Here is an 18,292-nt window from a genome sequence, read left to right on the forward strand (position 1 = left end):
ACAGTGTTGAGTTTATGGAACTGCATCTGCCCGAGTGTTAGGAAATCTTTCTAGAGCCCCTGAATGAAAACCACAAGTTCTGCTCACTGAACTTTTGTTTCCACTGAGGACCCAGCTTTGGACCACATTGAAAAATAGATTTTTTTTTTTTTATTTTGAAATACATCCTCATGGTTTAGAATAAAATCGGGCAGTTCAAAAGGTTATAAGGTCACAGTCATTTGGATAACAATTTTAACCCTGTTATTCATACAGAACTCAGAATTTCAGGGTATCAATTTGAAAATCTTCCTGATGAGAAGATTTTTATGCTGTCTTGTTGCAGACAGCCCTGTGTCCTTCACTACAGAGCCTTGCTGTGGTTCTTAGGGCTCTGGGCTGCCTAGTCACAGATGAGGGAGGACAGGAAGGTCCCTTGAATCCCATGAAAGAGTGAGAGGCAGGGTTAAGTTTAGGGTAGCCATTCTCAGATCATTTGGGAGAACTCCCATGGTCCCTTGAGCTGGCCTGTTCGAGGAAGAGTAGTTGCGTAAGACGACGTCTTCATGACTACAGGGCGTCCTTCACAGCATTCGTGGTTTATGAGGCTAGCACCCATGGTGAAGAACACAGACTTTGGAGGAGAGACACAGATTTGAATCCGCTTTGCACCTGTGCTCCTCATGACCATCCCACATTCTCTCAGACCTCCGCCCCAATCTCCTAATATTTAAAGTAGAGGATAATGTATATAAAATGCATAAAGCAGCTCAGGCTCTTAGGAGGCCCTCAGCTGCTGTTGGTTCTCTTGCTCCTATCTTCCTTTTTGTCAAAAATAGATTGTCCTGTTGCATCTGGTGAGGGGTGTGTGTGTGTGTGTGTGTGTGTGTGAGAGAGAGAGAGAGAGCAAGAGAGTTGAGAATGATAGGAATCTTGCCTTCTTTTTTCCCAGTGTAATTTATCAATAGGAAAAGAAAAAAGACGCATGCATTTATTAAGTGCAGTATACTTTCACCTGCTATGCCGTTATTTGCTCTGAAATAACAAAGTTTTTTTTGACAATATGTCACTCCATAGTGAATTTCTATCTTTGGTCTTCAAAACTAGGCATTTACGGGGCGCCTGGGTGGCGCAGTCGGTTAAGCGTCCGACTTCAGCCAGGTCACGATCTCGCGGTCCGTGAGTTCGAGCCCCGCGTCAGGCTCTGGGCTGATGGCTCGGAGCCTGGAGCCTGTTTCCGATTCTGTGTCTCCCTCTCTCTCTGCCCCTCCCCCGTTCATGCTCTGTCTCTCTCTGTCCCAAAAATAAATAAAAAAAACGTTGAAAAAGAAAATAAAAAAAAAAAAAAAAAAAAAAAAAAAAAAAACTAGGCATTTGCTCTGGGTAACAATAGGTTAAGGTTAAGCAATAGGTTGCTTAGGTAACAATAAAGGATATTGAATATACTTGTGCATGATATAGCACCGTGTTTTCTTTTTGCTTCCTATACAAATTTTGTATCTCTAATGTTTTCATCTGATTTCTTCCCACCTTTAAACCTTCAGCCTCTTAGCAACGCATACCACGAGTTAGCACAAGTTTATTCAACCAATAACCCTTCAGAACTCCGCAACCTGGTGAGCAAGCACAGTGAAACTTTTACTCGTGATAACAACATGGGGCTGGTGAAGCAGTGCTTGTCTTCTCTTTATAAGAAGAATATTCAAAGGCTAACCAAGGTGAGGCAAGCGACGCCCTCAGATAGCATCTCCTGGTTCCCCTGGGGCCTCCCCTTCTTCTCTCTCTTCTCAGTGCCGAGGAAGCAGATACAGGGATAAAGTGTGGCAGGATTTCTTTACTAAGCAAGAACTCTCACAACCGATGACTTAGAAAGAGTTTGATTTATACCTTTTGGTCTTTTCAGGGCTAGAACAGGGTTTTTGAGAAGAGGAACAGGTGAAGAGGAAGACAGGTAGGAGATACGGCTACATGGGGAGGCAGAGACAGGTAGCCCGAGAGAGGTAAACAGTCCCATGGGCAGAGGGGTGGCGCTAACGATGCAGACACAAGTCCCTTGAGACCAGCCGTGGACCCTCCCGGGCTGTGCTCATCTGTACTTGAACTTCTTGCTCGAACACTCAGCACTACCTCGACGTTGCCATTTAGGCCACAGATGAACGAGCTATGTGCAGTTGAACTGTAGGAAGTAATGAAAACGACCAGCTGGTTTTGGATTAGAGGAAATATGCTTATTACCCAGTGTTCAAACGGTACCAAAAAGTATGAGAGAAAAATGAAATCCCATGTGACCTCCAAAGGCATGTGCTGCAAGTAACAGGAAGCGAACAGCCGCTTCAGCAAACAGGATTGCTTTTTCCTCTTGAGAAGTAGTGTAGTCAGAGGGGGCGTTTCACAGCTGGCGAGAACGTGGTCAGTCTGGCTCTGGGCATACCCTTCACCCTGCGGCAGCCGCGGGACGGGGCGGAGAGGCAGAGGAGCCAGAAGAGGGGGTGTCTGCTGCTGGGTGCCCTCTCCGTGGGAGGGCCGCGGGGCTCTGGGTGGAGTGTCAGGCAGTGAGAGCCTGGAGAAGCCAGAGGAGAGTGGTGACAAGGGGGCGGTCATGGAGGCAAGTGAGCCGCGCAGGAGGGAGAGGGAGGAAGGCGAGGAGACGGCCAATGAACGAGAGGAGGAAACTCCTTCCAAATACTCTAGAGAGAGCAAGCCTAGCTGCCCCACTCACATACGGAAATCAGAGGATTTGTAAAAAGTTGGTTTGTAGAAGGAAAATGAAAGAGAAAGTAGCTCAAGAAATATTAGAAACAAATGTAACCTGTCTGCCAGAGGAAAACTGACTTTATCTATGGGCAGACAAGGCCGGGACCTAAGAGATTCAGGGTAACAAGCAGCCTGATTCTCCCCACAAAAGTTTTTCTTTTGAGAACCACTCTGTCCCTTGCTGTGTCACCATTGAGAGGTAGCTGTTGACAAACAGATGCCCCCTGCTTGTGACTAGCACTTGCACGTTAGCTAAAAGAGTCAAAATGTTAACACAGGTAAGAGAGGGTACCTTTCAGAAAAATGTTAAATTGCAGAATGGCAAATAAAAGTTAAATGAAGAAGGTTAAATCTTCACTGGTGGCTGTTGTACTTTTAGGCATCATGTCTTAGTGCCAGAATTCTAGAAGGGGGAATAATGCACGGATTTTCTAGCCACGCCAGGCTCTTTCTTATTCCAAAGTCAGAAAACCCGAAGTTTTTCAGAAAGTCTCAACAAGGAGACCGTGTGTCCATGTCAGTGACGGGAATGATGTTCTGTGACATTGCTGGCTGGAAGGCAACTAGGGACAAGGGGTTCTCACATGGGGCTGAAATCTGCCACTTCATGTTAATGTTTTGATGGACATTTTTCTAGATTCTTCTTGCTTCTCTCTCTTCTCTCTATGTATATGGAGACACTCACAATTAAATGTGATTAGGGTTATGTTCTAAACCTCTTTCCCTGGCAGAGTAAGCCTGTATCACAGCTCCCCTACATAGTAGTCTGTTTTATGGATGAATCACGATTGATTCATTCAACTGGTCCTCTACTGATGGACATTCAGGTGGAAGTTTCTCTTTATTTTGAAACAGGAAAAATGACCCATGTATTTAGAAATGTTGACTTTTAAGTCTTCATTTGTGTTCAACTGCTTATGTACTTTAAAAATTAACAATCACATTTTCTTGGATGCTACTCCCTGAACTAAAGTATACATAGACTTTTTGGTCATTGGCTTATTAATTTTCAACATCAGGGTTTTAACATGCTCTGCTCTGAAAAGGCCATTGCTGTAAATATTGCCAGCTTTCCTTAAAAAAGAGCTCTTTTAATTTGTTCCTGAAGGGGAACATTTTCATCAAGTCCCAAGCAGAGTTGTGGGAAACACTGGCTTCCTTCTAACGCCCCATGTGTTTATACATTTTAGCTTGGCATTTTGAAGACCGAAAGTGATGTTGTCAATTTTATTTAATAGGTAGTATGTTTACAGTACAAAATTCAAAAGACACACAAATCTCCATGCAGGTCCTATACCCCAGCCACCCCTTTCCTTTCTCTCTGAAGAAAGTGTTGCCAGTTTCTTGGGTGTCCTAGAGGTTGTCTGTGTGCATATACGTACATATCCATACACACTCTCACGGGTACATAAAGTTTCCTTCCATTTACACAGCATGCCATGCACACTGTTCTTCATTGAATGGTGTACATTATCTTAGATTCCATTTCAGTTCATGAGAAGTATCCTTTTTAATTTTTTTTTTTTTAAACAACAGCATAGTCATCTATAGACTCAATTATACCAGACGGCACCAACCAATCCTTCTAGGTGGTCCCGGTGCTGCAGTAAAGAACTGTGTGTGTGTGTCACTTCACTTGCGTGTCTGTGTAGGATACATTTCCAGAAGTCCTTACACCTCTAGGAAACCGAGGACTAAAATTTACACGGGTTTCCTCAACTCTAAGTCATCTTCACAACAAAACATTATTTTGCACAGTCACAGAAAGCAGATTTTGAGTGAGTCAATAGAGCTCTGTACACATTTAGTGAAATTTATGTCCTCCGTTGTTTCTACCTGTGATTAATTCTACTTCTGAATTTCAGACCTTTTTAACACTATCATTACAAGATATGGCAAGTCGTGTGCAGTTATCTGGACCTCAGGAGGCAGAGAAATATGTCCTACATATGGTGAGTGTGTCTTCATTTCTAAAAAGTTCCTTGGTGGATTTTTGGCCTTAGAAAAGTAACAGGTGTTCATTAGAGAAAATACAAAGAGAGAGAGAGAAAGAGAGGGACATCCGGAGTCAACCTCTGGACACTTTGGTTTATTTCCTTACAATCTATGGGGTTTTCCAGTCATAGGTACCCATGTGATGTACATGGTATGTCCCGTTCGTCCTCCTTACTTATATTTGTAAAGCACTTGTGAAGTACAGAGTCCTAGAGCAGTGCTACTCAACATGCTGCTCTACAGCGAGGACGTGAGCTCGTAGCTGTGTGGAGGTCAGGGCACACACACTCCTGCCCACACCGAGGAAGTCCTGTTCAGCTAGAGAGGGAGCAGTGATGTGACTTGCGCCCCTTCCCTCCTTGTGGGCCACTGTCAGTTCATTCGTACGCTTAGAGTTAGCATCAACAATAAAGGGGGCTCAAGCAGACACTATCTCAGCACCTGCCTTCAGAAGTCAGGTACCACCAGCATCCCTGTTTAAAGTGTCCCGGGTGCATCTGTCCACGCCCCAGATTTAGAGAAGCATTATTTAAATATGCACAGGGTAACCCACCGAGTTGATAGATTGTAATCTACCTACCTATTCAGTTATGTAAATACATGGCTAAGATCTGATCCGTCAGACCAGACTTATGTCCTCAGCCCAGGTCAAGCAAATCTTAGGTGTAGAAAGTCAGCATTTTACATTTTTCTGCTGCTGATGTCCCCTTTGATTTTAGGAACACTGCCGTATCGGGATTAGGAATAATGAAACTACTTTCCACTGTGATAATGGAGTACTTTATTTCCATAGTGCAATTTACAAACATTTTGAAGTTTTAATCTTTCATCCTAATTCTCAAAACACGCGCTCATCCCAAACAAACAACACCTGTCTGACTCGACCAACCTTGGAGTGCTCGCTAGGAGCACCTTGCTAAACCTCCCCAGGGGTTTAAGCATCAGTGAGCCACACAGTACCCCCAGGAAACTCACTATTTGGTGGGTGAGAAGAAATACATGAGTGGTTATGACACCAGCAAGGAGTCAGAAGCTATGCTTTGAGGGATCAAAGGAGGAGGAAGGGGCTTTGAACACTGCATGACCAACCCAGACGAACCCTGACAGGCTCTGGATCAACCAGGGGTGTTTTGTCTGCCAGGGGACATTTAGCAATGTCTGAAGACATTTTTGGTTGTTACAGCTAGGGGTACTACCATCTAGTGGATAGAGGCCAAGGATGCTGCTGTACGTCCTACGATGCAGAGCACAGTTTCCACGACAGAGAATTCTCTGGCCTGGTATATCCATCCTGCCAAGCTTGAGTGTAAGCTCAAGACTTGCCCTAGAATATAAGGTCTATGAGGGTGGGGATTTTTTTTTTTTTTAAAGAAGACATTTTTTTTAAAGCAGTTTGAGGTTGATAGCAAAATTAAGAGGAAGGTACAGAGATTTCCTGTATGTCCCCCGCCGCTGCACATCCATGACTTTCCCCATCGTCACTAACCCTCACCAGAGTGGTGTGTTATAGTTGTGACACGTGTGCGTGTGTCATGGTTGGTGAGCCAACCTGACACGTGGCCACTGCTGTACTTTGCACAGGTTTGGACAGACATATAATGCTATGTATCCATCATTATGGTGTCACACAGAGTTATTTTTACTGCCCTAAAAAATCCTCTGTGCTCTGAGACAACCACTGATAATTTTTATTGTCTCCATAGTTGTGCATTTTCCAGAATGTCCCGTCGTTGGAATCATGCAGTATGTAGCCTTTACAGACCGGCTTCTTTCATTTAGTAATCAAGATTTAAGGTTCCTTAATGTCTTCCCATGGCTTGATAGCTCCTTTCTTTTTAGCGCTGAATCATATTCCATTCCTTGGATGTGGCACGGTTTATCCATTCACCTCCTGAAGGACATCTTGATTTGCTTTCAAAGTTTGGCAATTACGAGTAAAGCTGCCGTAAACATCCCTGTGCAGGTTTTTGTGTGGACATAAGCTTTCAACTCCCTTGGGTAAATACCACGGAGTGTGATTGCTGAATCAGATGGTAAGACTATATTTAGTTTGGTACCAAGCTGCCAAACTGTCTTCTCAAATGGTGGCAACATTTTGCATTTCCGCCAGCAGTGAAAGAGAGGTCTGATTGGCCCGCATCCTGACCAGCATTTGATATTGTCAGTGTTCCAGATTTTGGCCACTCTAATAGGCGTATAGTGGTATCTTGTTTTAATTTGCACTTCCCTGATGACATACGATGTGGAGCGACTTTTCATATGCTTATTTAACATCTGTATATCTTCTTTGGTGAAGTCCCTGTTCAGATAGTTGGCCCATTTTTTAGTCTGTTTGTTTTCTTGTTGAGTTTTAAGAGTTCTCCGTATGTATTTTTCTTTTATTTTAAAATAATCTCTCTGCCCAGTGTGGGGCTCAAACTCAGGACCCCCGAGATCAGGAGTTGCATGCTCCACCCACTGAGCCAGGCGCCCCAGTCGTTTGTATATTTTGCATAACAATTCTTTGTCAGATGTGTCTCTTGCAAATATTTTCTCCCAGTCTGTGGCTTGTCTTCTCATCTTCCTGACATTGTCTTTTGCAGAAAGAAGCTTTTACGTTTAGTGGAGCCCAACTTATCCATCATTTCTTTCCTGGATTGTGTCTTTAGTGTTCTAGCTAAAAAGTTATCATCACACCCAAGATCATCTAGGCTTTCTCTATGTGGTATTCTGGGAGTTTTATAAGTTTTGCGTCTTACATTTAGGTCTGTGACCCATTTGATTTAATTTTTAAGGATGTAGTGGCTGCACCTAGATTCAGTTTTTTGCTTGTGGATGTCCAGTTGTTCCAGCACCATTTGCTTGAAAGGAGGATCTTTGCTCCTTTGTCAAAGATCTGTTGACTGTTTATGTGGGTCTATTTCTGGGCTGGCTATTCTGCTCCATCGATACATTTGTCTGTTCTTTCACCAATACCACATTGCCATGATTACCATGGGTGTATAGTAAGTTTTCTTTTCTTTTCTTTTTAAGATTGTATTTTAAATAATTTCTACACCCAGTGTGGGGCTTGAACTCACAACCCGAGATCAAGAGTTGCATGCTCCACCAACTGAGCCAGCCAGGCGTCCCTTTAGAGAAGAGTCTTAAGGTCAGGTAGTGCCAGTCCTCCAACTTTGTTCTTCTCCTTTAATATCGTGTTGGCTATTCTGGGTTTTTGTCTCTTCATGTAAATGAGAATCAGTTTATTGATATCCATAAAAATAATTTGCTGGGATTTTGATTGGGATTGTGTTGAATCTATGAATTGAATTGGGATGAACTGACATCTTGATGATACTATCTTCCTATTTAAGAACATGGAATATCGCTCCATTTATTTAGTCCCTTTGGATTTCCTTCCTCATCCTTTGATTTCCTCATAGATCTTGTACACCTATTGTTAGATTTATTCTTAAGTGCTTCATTTGGGGTGGGGAGGATGCTAATTGTATCGTTTTTTTTATTTCAAATTCTACTTATTCATTGCTGGTATGCAGGAGAGCAATTCACTTTTCCATATCAACCTTGTATCCTGCAACCTTGTTGTAATTACTTCTTAGTTCCAGGAGGGTTTTTTGTTGTTGATACTTTCAGGTTTTCCATATAGACAAACTTATCATCTATAAACAAAGACACTTTTGTTTTTCTTTTCCTAACTTTTTATTTCCTTTTCTTGTCTTCCTAGACTTCTAGTACAATGTTGAAAAGGAGTGGTATGAGGGTGCATCTTTGCCTGGTTCCTGATCTTTGTGGGGAAGCTTTGAGTTTCTCACCATTAAGTGTGATGTTAGCTGTAGGATTTTTGTAGATGTTTTTTTTTAATTTTTTTTTAACAAGAGATAGAGAAAGACTGAGCATGAACAGGGGAGGGGGAGAGAGAGGGGGAGACACAGAATCCGAAGCAGGCTCCAGGCTCAGAGCTGTCAGCACAGAGCCCGATGTGGGGCTCAAACTCACAAATCATGAGATCATGACCTGAGCCGAAGCCAGACACCCAACCGACTGAGCCACCCAGGCACCCCTGTAGATATTCTTTATGAAGTTGAAGAAGTTCCCCCTCTAGACTTAGTTTACCGGAGTTTTTATCATGAATTTTCACTGGATTTTATGAAGCACTTTTTCTGCGTCAGTTGATAGGATCATGATCTCTTTAGCCTGCTGATGTGATGAATTAACATTGATTCTTGAATGTCCATCCCGCCTTGTGTACCTGGGGTGAATCTCACTTGGTTGTGGTGTATAATTCTTATATATTATTGGATTTGTTTATATTTTCTTGAGGATTTTTACACTTATGTTCATGAGAGAGGTTGGTCTGTAGTTTTCTTGTAATGTTTTTGTCAGGTTTTATTAATATCAGGGTAATGCTGGCTTCATAGTAGTTGGAAAGTATTCTCTTTGCTTTTGTCATTGAAAGATCATACAGATTGGTATAATTTCCTCCTTAATTGTTTGGTAGGATTCACCAGTGAATCATTCTGGGCCTGGTGGTTTTGTTTTAGAAGATTATTGATTCATTTTCTTTAATAGATATTGGCCTATTCCGATTGTATGTCAGGGATTTTTAAAAAAAAATTTTAATGTTTATTTTTGAGAGACAGGGCATGAGCAGGGAAGGGGCAGAGAGAGAGGGAGACACAGGGTCTGAAGCAGGATCCGGGCTTTGGGCTGTCAGCACAGAAGCCTATGCAGGGCTTGAACCCACAAGCTGTGAAATCATGACCTGAGCCGAAGTCAGATGCTTTACTGACTGAGCCACCCAGGTACCCCAGGAACTTTTTTCAGTAAACATTTATTGAAATATCACCTGCCCAGAGAAAAGTACACTTAAGTTTATAGCTAAATACATTTTCACAAAGAGAAGACACCTGTGAAACCAATACCTAGGTCAAAAATCAGAGTATCAGCATCCCAGAAACATCTCTCATGCCTGCTTCCAGCCCTACTCCTGGCTCGCCAGGTTCTTATCCTGGCTTCTCACATTCTATTTTGTATTTGTTTCTGAGCTGTATATAAGAGGAAATATACAGTATATATTTTGGGGGGGTCTGGCTTTTTTTGCCCAATATTATGAGCAAAATGTTGTATGTGGCTCCATTCATTTTCAGGGCTACAGTATCTCACTGTGATTATACTCATTTCGGTTGTTTCTAGTTCTGGTTATCACCAAAAGAGCTGCTGTGGTAAACCTAGGTTTGCATTTCATTTGGGCGTGTTCTGTCCACGTTTAAAGAGGTAGCTCTCCGTGATCACACAGAGAATGATGTATTCCATTTAATGTGTGTTGGGCTGGTTGCTGTTTCATTAAGCAGCATCTGTCCCTTCCAAAGCTAGAATGTGGAGCAGTGTGTTAGGAATAACAAGTCCTATTCAAGACTTCCTGGTTTCTCACTTGTTAACTTCGGGACAGGATTTGGCTGTGAGGGTCAAATAACTCCTCAGTCATTGATGCAAATAAAGAACATAGCCGTGAAACTACCTTGGAATCAGCATTAGCAGAAAAGTTTTCTTGAAGGATCAGAAGAGAATTTGTACGGGGGTGAACCAAATGTGTTAGGGTTTCATGTTTTAAGGTGCAAGGCACTTGGACGTTATGCTGGCTGATGCAGGAAACAAAAGAAACATACACAATTCAATCATGTGAAATGTCCAGAACAAGCAGATCCCTAGAGCAGGAAGTAGTAGATTGGTGGTTGCCAGGGATGGAGAGGATGGGAAAAGGAGTCACTGCTCAGTGGGGACAGGGTTTCCTTTTGGGTGATGCAAATGTTTTCGAACTAGCTAGAGTTTGTGGTTACACATTGCAAATTACATTGAATTGTTCACTTTGTTTTATTTATTGATTTATTGAGAGAGAGAGAGAGAGAGAGAGAGAGAAGGCAAGTGAGGGGGAGGGAGAGGGAGAGAGAACCCCAAGCAAGCTCCACGCTCAGCGCCAAGAGCAATGCGGGACTGACCTCACAACCGAGAGATCATGACCTGAGCTGAAATTAAGAGTTGGATGTCCAAGGCACCCCTGAATTGCTTACTTTAAAATGGTTAATTTATATTATGTGAAACTTAGCTCAGTAAAAAAAATACAAGAGCGGGTATACGTGTCTCTGTATGAGTTTTGTAGCCCTTAGTATCTGCAGTGCTGTCTAGCACATAGTAGGCGTTCAGTAAATACTTGTTGACTAAACAGATGGTGCCTAAAAATAAACATACAAATTTATTTATTGTTTTTTGTCTCCCCTCCCCCCGGTTATATTGAAACATTATATGTCCACATAGTATCTGAGTCTAAACTACTTTCCTGATTTCTTTTTTTACAGATAGAAGATGGTGAAATTTTTGCAAGTATTAATCAGAAGGATGGTATGGTCAGTTTCCATGATAACCCTGAAAAATATAATAACCCAGCCATGCTTCATAACATTGATCAGGAGGTAAATCTGAACGCCAGGTTTTGATTGATGTTTGAGATGCTGTATTTGAAATACTGCTCCCATGCTCCAGGATAATTTTAGTTGTTTGTTTTTTGAGAGCGAGTGCACGCAAGTAGGGGAGGGGCAGAGAGAGAGAATCCCAGGCAGGCTGTGTGCTGTCAGTGCCGAGCCTGATGCAGGGCTCAAATTCACACACTGTGAGATCATGACCTGAGCCGAAATCAACAGTCAGATGCTTCACCGGCTGAGCCACCCAGGCACCCCTTACATACAGGTAGTTCCCAACTAGTTTCTGGGAACATTTTAGTTCCTACAAAGTTGTTTTGAATATGAGCATTGCTTAACCCTCTTCCAGATCGTATGGTTATAAGTCAGTGGTGGTTTGGATTTCCCGGCAGCTCACCACAGCTTAGTTTAGCTACTGAAACACTTTAGGGTCTTACAGTCAGTATGCTTTTATCCACACCCAACCACCTTTCATAATGCAGAGCCTCATTTCTGCGGTAAAGTATAGTCAGAAGGTCAGAAACCTCTGTGTGTCAGGAGAGGGAAGAAGGGGGGTAGCTGGAGGAAGAAAGTCCTCCGTTGGGCATGGCCAGAGTGGTCCCTTTGCATCTTCTGAAGTCACGTGTTCTGACTGCCACTCTGGGTTCCAGACAGGAGTCGGGATTGTGTGGGCGTCTGTGTTTCTTACCTCACATTATGGAAGTAGATGGAACCAGATATCAAATCTCCGAAACCTGAAAGCAATGGATAGTAACATAGTAGACTTCCCCACTCCTTGTTTTGCAATTTAAAATCCAAAAAAACCATGAAAACTGGAGGTTTTGGTAACTAAGTGTGATGGCGAATTACACCTGAAATGATGCATAGTCTTTATCCCACTTTGTGCATATTTTTAGGCCTCACTGCAAAAGGTATTAATGTGTTTGATTATGGGGCATACCCTAGATCCTACTGGGATGTTAGGTAATATACAGTACTTGTACAGTATTAGCTTTCTGCATTCAAAAAATTCTGATTCCAAACCTGTGTCGCCCCAGGGGTTTCAGATCATGGGACTGTGAACTTGTAGCACCCATATCAGTAGCCTAGGTTAAAAAGGAGGTAATTGACCTAGACTTGCTTACTAACCACCTTCAAACATGTCTATCACCAGATGCTGAAGTGCATAGAGCTGGATGAGCGACTGAAGGCCATGGACCAGGAGATCACAGTGAACCCCCAGTTCGTACAAAAGGTGATTAGGGTTCCCTTCATTAATTAGAAGTGGCCTGGACAGAAAAGGAACATGAACTTGATTTGAGGTTAAATGCTTATTAGTTGCCTGAAGTTCTTGAAAACCTTTGTGACCAAGTTCATGGAGAGATTCACTGAGAGCATTATCAAACTGCAGCCTGGAAGTATGCGAACTATGGCCTGTTTGTACACAGGGTGACCGACTGTCCTCACAGAAGAACGGGGTGTGCTTGTTTGGGGCCGGTGGGAAATCTCTGGCAAGGGCAAGTGTAAATACATCGTCTCACTTCTTCTTTACAGAGCATGGGATCACAAGAAGATGATTCTGGAAACAAACCGTCTAGTTACTCTTGAAACTAACATCCATCCTGAGTTAGATGAGAGAAACTGATCACCTTGGCCAGTGGCAAGCGGTAGGAGGGCAGCAGGGAGGACCAAGCCTGTTTCACCTGGACATTAAGAAATTACATTTTGTTTTGACATCTTCAGTCCCATATGCTTTAAGAAAACCATTCTCTCTGCAAAGAAAGGAAAAAAAAATGCAAACTTTAAAGTCTGTTGTGGATTTATTTATCCTCAGATTAATGTTGTTATTGCATTAAATCTGCCTTTTTGTTTTAAATTACTTGAACATTAATGTGTCTTCTGTATCGCTTTTTTCCCCCTCTGAAAAGTTTTTAAGGGCTATGTTCATTGTGAACAGAAATGGTTAAACTTGAGGAATTTTTGGAAGATTTGAAAAGTCTGGGAGTCCATAACACAGAAGCTAATTTTTTATAATTAGAAGTAACATGCGTCTTAGTGACAGTACACGCTGTGAATCCGAGATGCTTTGTGCTCTTTCTTTTTTTTTTTTTTTTTTTTTTATTTATTTTTGGGACAGACAGAGACAGAGCATGAACGGGGGAGGGGCAGAGAGAGAGGGAGACACAGAATTGGAAACAGGCTCCAGGCTCCGAGCCATCAGCCCAGAGCCTGACGCGGGGCTCGAACTCACGGACCGCGAGATCGTGACCTGGCTGAAGTCGGACGCTTAACCGACTGCGCCACCCAGGCGCCCCGCTTTGTGCTCTTTCTGACCTGTGGGGTGGGCTCCACTCTTCTGCAGTCTTGAGACCAGGGCCAGACTTTGCTACATTTTCTTCCAGAAGGATTTTCAGTGAAGCTGCACAGCTGCCTTGTGATTATTCCCAGGGTCTCTCTGCAGAACTCTGCAATTTGTCTGACAGGGCTCACCAGTTAAGCCCGGGAATGGTGTGGAGTCTTTGTAAAGTATGAGAAGCCTGAATTAGAATTTAGTCCTTAAAAATGTCCCTCTCTTGCTAGCAACATTCACTTTTTTAAATGTGTCAACTTTATAGTCGGTCACATTTTCATTATCAAAAAGAAATCTCATGAGTCATGTAAAAAGTTGCCCCTGCTAGGCTTTGGGGGGGCATGTGGTCTGTTGTGGTAACTACTCCGTTTTGCCGCAGGAAAACAGCCACAGTGAGTCCCAAGAAAATGAACACAAAAATAGGCCGAGGGCTGGATTTGACCCTTCGTCAAAACCCTCAAATTCTCAAGCTCAGATTAGTGCCGCTTGTGGACTACATCATTTCCACTTACTTTGACATGTGCCTATACTAAGGAGAGAACACTTATTTCACAGAAATTTTCCTGTTATCAGCATAGCAAATTCCAGACTTTTTTTAAAAAACAAGTTGGACAACTTCTGATTTACCTGGATGTAAATTAAAATCACCTAAGATGTGTTTGAGAATCTTAGTAGCTGTGAGTCATGACTGTTTAAAGAATAATTCTCGGGGCGCCTGGGTGGCGCAGTCGGTTAAGCGTCCGACTTCAGCCAGGTCACGATCTCGCGGTCCGTGAGTTCGAGCCCCGCGTCAGGCTCTGGGCTGATGGCTCAGAGCCTGGAGCCTGTTTCCGATTCTGTGTCTCCCTCTCTCTCTGCCCCTCCCCCGTTCATGCTCTGTCTCTCTCTGTCCCAAAAATAAAAAAAAAAAAACAAAAAAAAAAAACAAAAAAACGTTGAGAAAGAATAATTCTCTCGTGGGCTTCAAAACGAATTCATTAAAACACCACATTATTTTGAGACCGAAACTATGGTATTTAGGGCCTGGTCCTACTATATGCAAACCACATCCTGGCCCCTCCTCTGTCAGTGTTGTCTCCACTTAACGCCTGCCTTATTCTTTCTGATTCTGGGGCTAGAACTCTGCATACCGCATTTCTTTTTTTGCCAGCTAGAGGCAGACTGGAAGGCTAGAGAGGAAAAAAGGACAGGCTTCCTACTGTCTGAGTCTGCTTCCTGTTGAATAGTAAAACCCCAGCAACAGCTCTTCGCCCTCGCAAGGATGGTTCAGCGCAACAGCGAGGAGCAGGCTGTGATTCCCATGCTCCTAGAATTAAGCTCATCACACCCCTGGAGAGATTCCAGAATCGGAAGGCGGGCCTCCCCCACCTGCCCCCATAGCCCAGTTAGTTCCACTGGGCACCTCCCACCTTCTAAATTCTGTTACTGCTAATATCTTCCCTTTGTTCCCCCAGCCCTGAGGGTGGGATCTTTCCTGCAGTTACTACCTTGGTGAGACATTTTCCCCCTTTCTCCAATACCTAGTTAATGCATCGATTAAATTATTTCTGTTAAAGAAACGGGTGAGTGGTTTCTCTCTCTTGACAGGAGTTACCTTTGAAAATCTTGGGTCAAGGAGACGAGTGGCCTCATTTGTTACTAAGAGAATGTAAGATTTCACACATGCTGCCTCTGAAAAATCTGGAGCCTGGCTATGCCCAGTGTCTTGGTTGAACAGGTATCAGAATCTGTTTGCATGAATAGTTAAGCTGAGTTCTTCTCAGCAGCAAATTACTTTCTGAACACGTTTACTTATGGATACCTGTTGCCTTTTGATGGTGCCAGAAGATGGTGAGTTTGTACCTAGGGAATTAAGGCAGTTCCGAGGACCAGGGATATAGCCTTGGGCTGGTGTTCATTGATGGACCTACCAGTTTTTTGAGGAATTTTCAAGTTTCGTGTTTTCATGGTGATATCAGATGTTAATAAATACTCTGGATTAATGAGAACGATTGCCCTCAGATTTCAGTACCTGCTTCATGTATTTGTTTCTGTGTTTCTATTTCCTGCAGTTACTACCTTGGTGAGACATTTTCCCCCTTTCTCCAATAGGTGCCAAGTAAACCACCCAAAGGGACAACATTTAGCTTTTCATACAGGCTTTCTTAAATGTGTGTGCTTGATCCGATTGACCTGAGATTTGGGAGCTTGTAGTAGAAGGTATTATTCAAAGAAACCTCTGGTTGCACGTTTTTGTACGGTAGATGTTTTCTGAGCCCAATAATGGTAGCGATGAGCAATAAAGTGGGGGAGGAGGGCGTTCTGCCTTGGATGGACGGCACCTCCTTTGTTTAGCAAATTGAAACTCGAAACAAAGCTAGGTGATAGCACTGTAACGGATGCCTTAGTAACAGTAATGCCTTGCGGTCTAATCAGGGACAAATACTTGCACTTTTCTAACAGTTTGGCAGAGGGGAAAGTTAAGTCTTGGGTTTTGAGGTGTGCTGAATCCTTGGTGTGCATTGGTGGACCTTGTTCAAGTTCCCTCCTCTGTTTATGCCAATGGTCAGAATGGTATTCTGATTCTCTCCCACTGCTTGCTTTACAGAGATAGAGTTTTGGGTTTGTAAGTTCTGAGTTTCTGGGTTTGCGACTTGAAACGGTAACCAATTTGTAGAAGAAAACATTATTTGCACGCAAGTCTGAGAAGTGGCGAAAGGCCCAGAGAAAATAAATGACGGCAAATCAGGTATTTATGAATAAGAAAAATCAAGGGTATCCTTTTAAGGCCGTTGAACCAACGATGGTAAACAGAGACAAACTCCTATCTGCATCCTTTCCTAAAATCAGAAGTTGAGACAAGAGAATTTCTGTTAATTGTAAAAGGCATTTCACAAGCCTGGATCCATAATGACCTGGTAAAGTTTATCAGACATAAAGAAGCCACTTGGCATTTAATATTTAACCAGCAGCTAGTATTAGGTTAAAACAGTTGAATTCTGAGGGGAAGGGTTTCTTAAAAGTTTTCTGAAAGTGCTATGGTTAAAAAAAAATGCTAAACTGGGGAGCCTGGGTGGCTCAGTCGGTTAAGCGTCCGACTTCGGCTCAGGTCACCATCTCGCGGTCTGTGAGTTCGAGCCCCGCGTCCGGCTCTGTGCTGACCGCTCAGAGCCTGGAGCCTGTTTCAGATTCTGTGTCTCCCTCTCTCTCTGACCCTCCCCCGTTCATGCTCTGTCTCTCTCTGTCTCAAAAATAAATAAATGTTAAAAAAAAAATTTTTTTTAAATGCTAAATTAACATTAGCGGCGTTTTTTTTTTTTAAGAGAAAATATTATACTATTAATAGTTCTTGCAACTAGCTGGACACCTTATATGCAGAGTTAATTGTCTAATAACCTAAAACTTCAAACTGACTTAGAGGCTTTGCATGAGTTCCACCTTCAGAACTCACTGTTCGCAGCCTCTCGACAGCCCCCCAAACTTAAACACCTCTGAGAACACAGAAAGTTACTTTAGATGTTGGACGAAAGGAAAGCTTAGATTATTTTTATAACAGAGAATCTATTGTAATACCCTTAAAATAATGGGATGTGGTTAAAAATATTAGATATAATTGCTTACAAATGAAACACACTTCTTCCTGAAACAGAAAACTGATTCAGGGACATGGTGGTTTGACTCATAAAGCCCAACTGTATTGTATAGCCATATAAGACCGTATGTTGGTAAGGGCATACCTAAAAACCTCTATGAGGAATTTCACAGTGAGAAGTTGTTCAGTGGTCTTGGCAACTTGTGTCCCTAAAGCACTCCATCAGTCTGGATGATGAGCTGGTCAATACCTGGTCAGTCAAGCCTTTTGATTAGTAGTAGGAAGGCAGAAAAGCATCAAGAAATCTTCAGTTCTGATTGAGCCCATTTCACTGGTGGGAAAACACGTTCTGGACCGTAAATGCCAGGACCCAGGAAGAGGGGCAGAGGGAGAGAGAGAATCTTAAGCTCCACGCTGAGCGCGGAGCCTGACGTGGCGCCCAGTCCCATGACCCCAGAATCATGACCTGAGCCAAAATCGAAAGTTGGGCCCTTAACTGACTGAACCACTCAGGCACCCCCATAAAATTCTTATTATGGGATAGAAGCTTTGAGTTTAGCATGGTATTTCATTTCGTTGAACATTGTTGGGCATTATTGCCTGCTTTGCTTTCTCACCGATAACGTGGACTACATTTTCTGGCTTCCAAGATGTCCCTTTCAACTGAATGTCCTTGAAAGTTTATACGGTGCGGCAGCATAGTTTAATTAATCTTTGGCACAATTCATCGAGGCAAGGAATTGGCATGTAGCTCTTACTTTTAAACAGATTTATAGGTTTGAGAAAGCACCTCCAGAAGATGTAGGCGGTGGTTCCGGAAAGGATACTTAATGACACAAATGGAGTCCAGCTGTAGTCGAATGCACACTGAATTGCATTGAAAATGGCAGCGGTTGAATAAACTGTCCTCCACTTGGCACGGTCATTAGCCTATCATTATGAAAATAAGGATAATCTGAGCTAGGTGGTGTCCTCCACTAACAAATCGAGGAAGTTAATTCTTCAAATCAGTTACAATACAGGAACAGATATTTGTTGTTTCTTGGCTTAAAACCTATCTAACCAATCAATGTCAGTTTCAAGAATAGCTACCACGAAGAGAAAAAATGGGAAAAAAACCCAAAGATTACCAAAAAAAGGAAAAAAAAAAGAAGCATTTTCCTGGCTTTCTTGAAACAATACAATATGCAAGCAGCTTATATATATGAT

At 42.7% G+C, this 18,292-nt stretch overlaps 1 protein-coding gene across 1 annotated transcript in view; it reads left to right on the top strand.

Annotated features, from left to right (window-relative positions):
* Nucleotides 1–13,041, top strand: part of COPS3 (COP9 signalosome subunit 3) — a 26,760-nt gene extending 13,719 nt beyond the window's left edge. Inside the window, exons 8-12 of the mRNA XM_058705944.1 lie at nt 1,524–1,697; nt 4,599–4,685; nt 11,064–11,177; nt 12,337–12,417; nt 12,717–13,041. Of these exons, the coding sequence (XP_058561927.1) occupies nt 1,524–1,697; nt 4,599–4,685; nt 11,064–11,177; nt 12,337–12,417; nt 12,717–12,770 (510 nt within the window). The 3' untranslated portion in view covers nt 12,771–13,041. The remainder of the gene's footprint in view (nt 1–1,523; nt 1,698–4,598; nt 4,686–11,063; nt 11,178–12,336; nt 12,418–12,716) is intronic.
* The last annotated feature ends 5,251 nt before the right edge of the window (nt 13,042–18,292 follow it).

This window comes from Neofelis nebulosa, chromosome 16 (genome assembly GCF_028018385.1).
Source record: "Neofelis nebulosa isolate mNeoNeb1 chromosome 16, mNeoNeb1.pri, whole genome shotgun sequence".
NCBI classification, from domain to species: domain Eukaryota; kingdom Metazoa; phylum Chordata; class Mammalia; order Carnivora; family Felidae; genus Neofelis; species Neofelis nebulosa.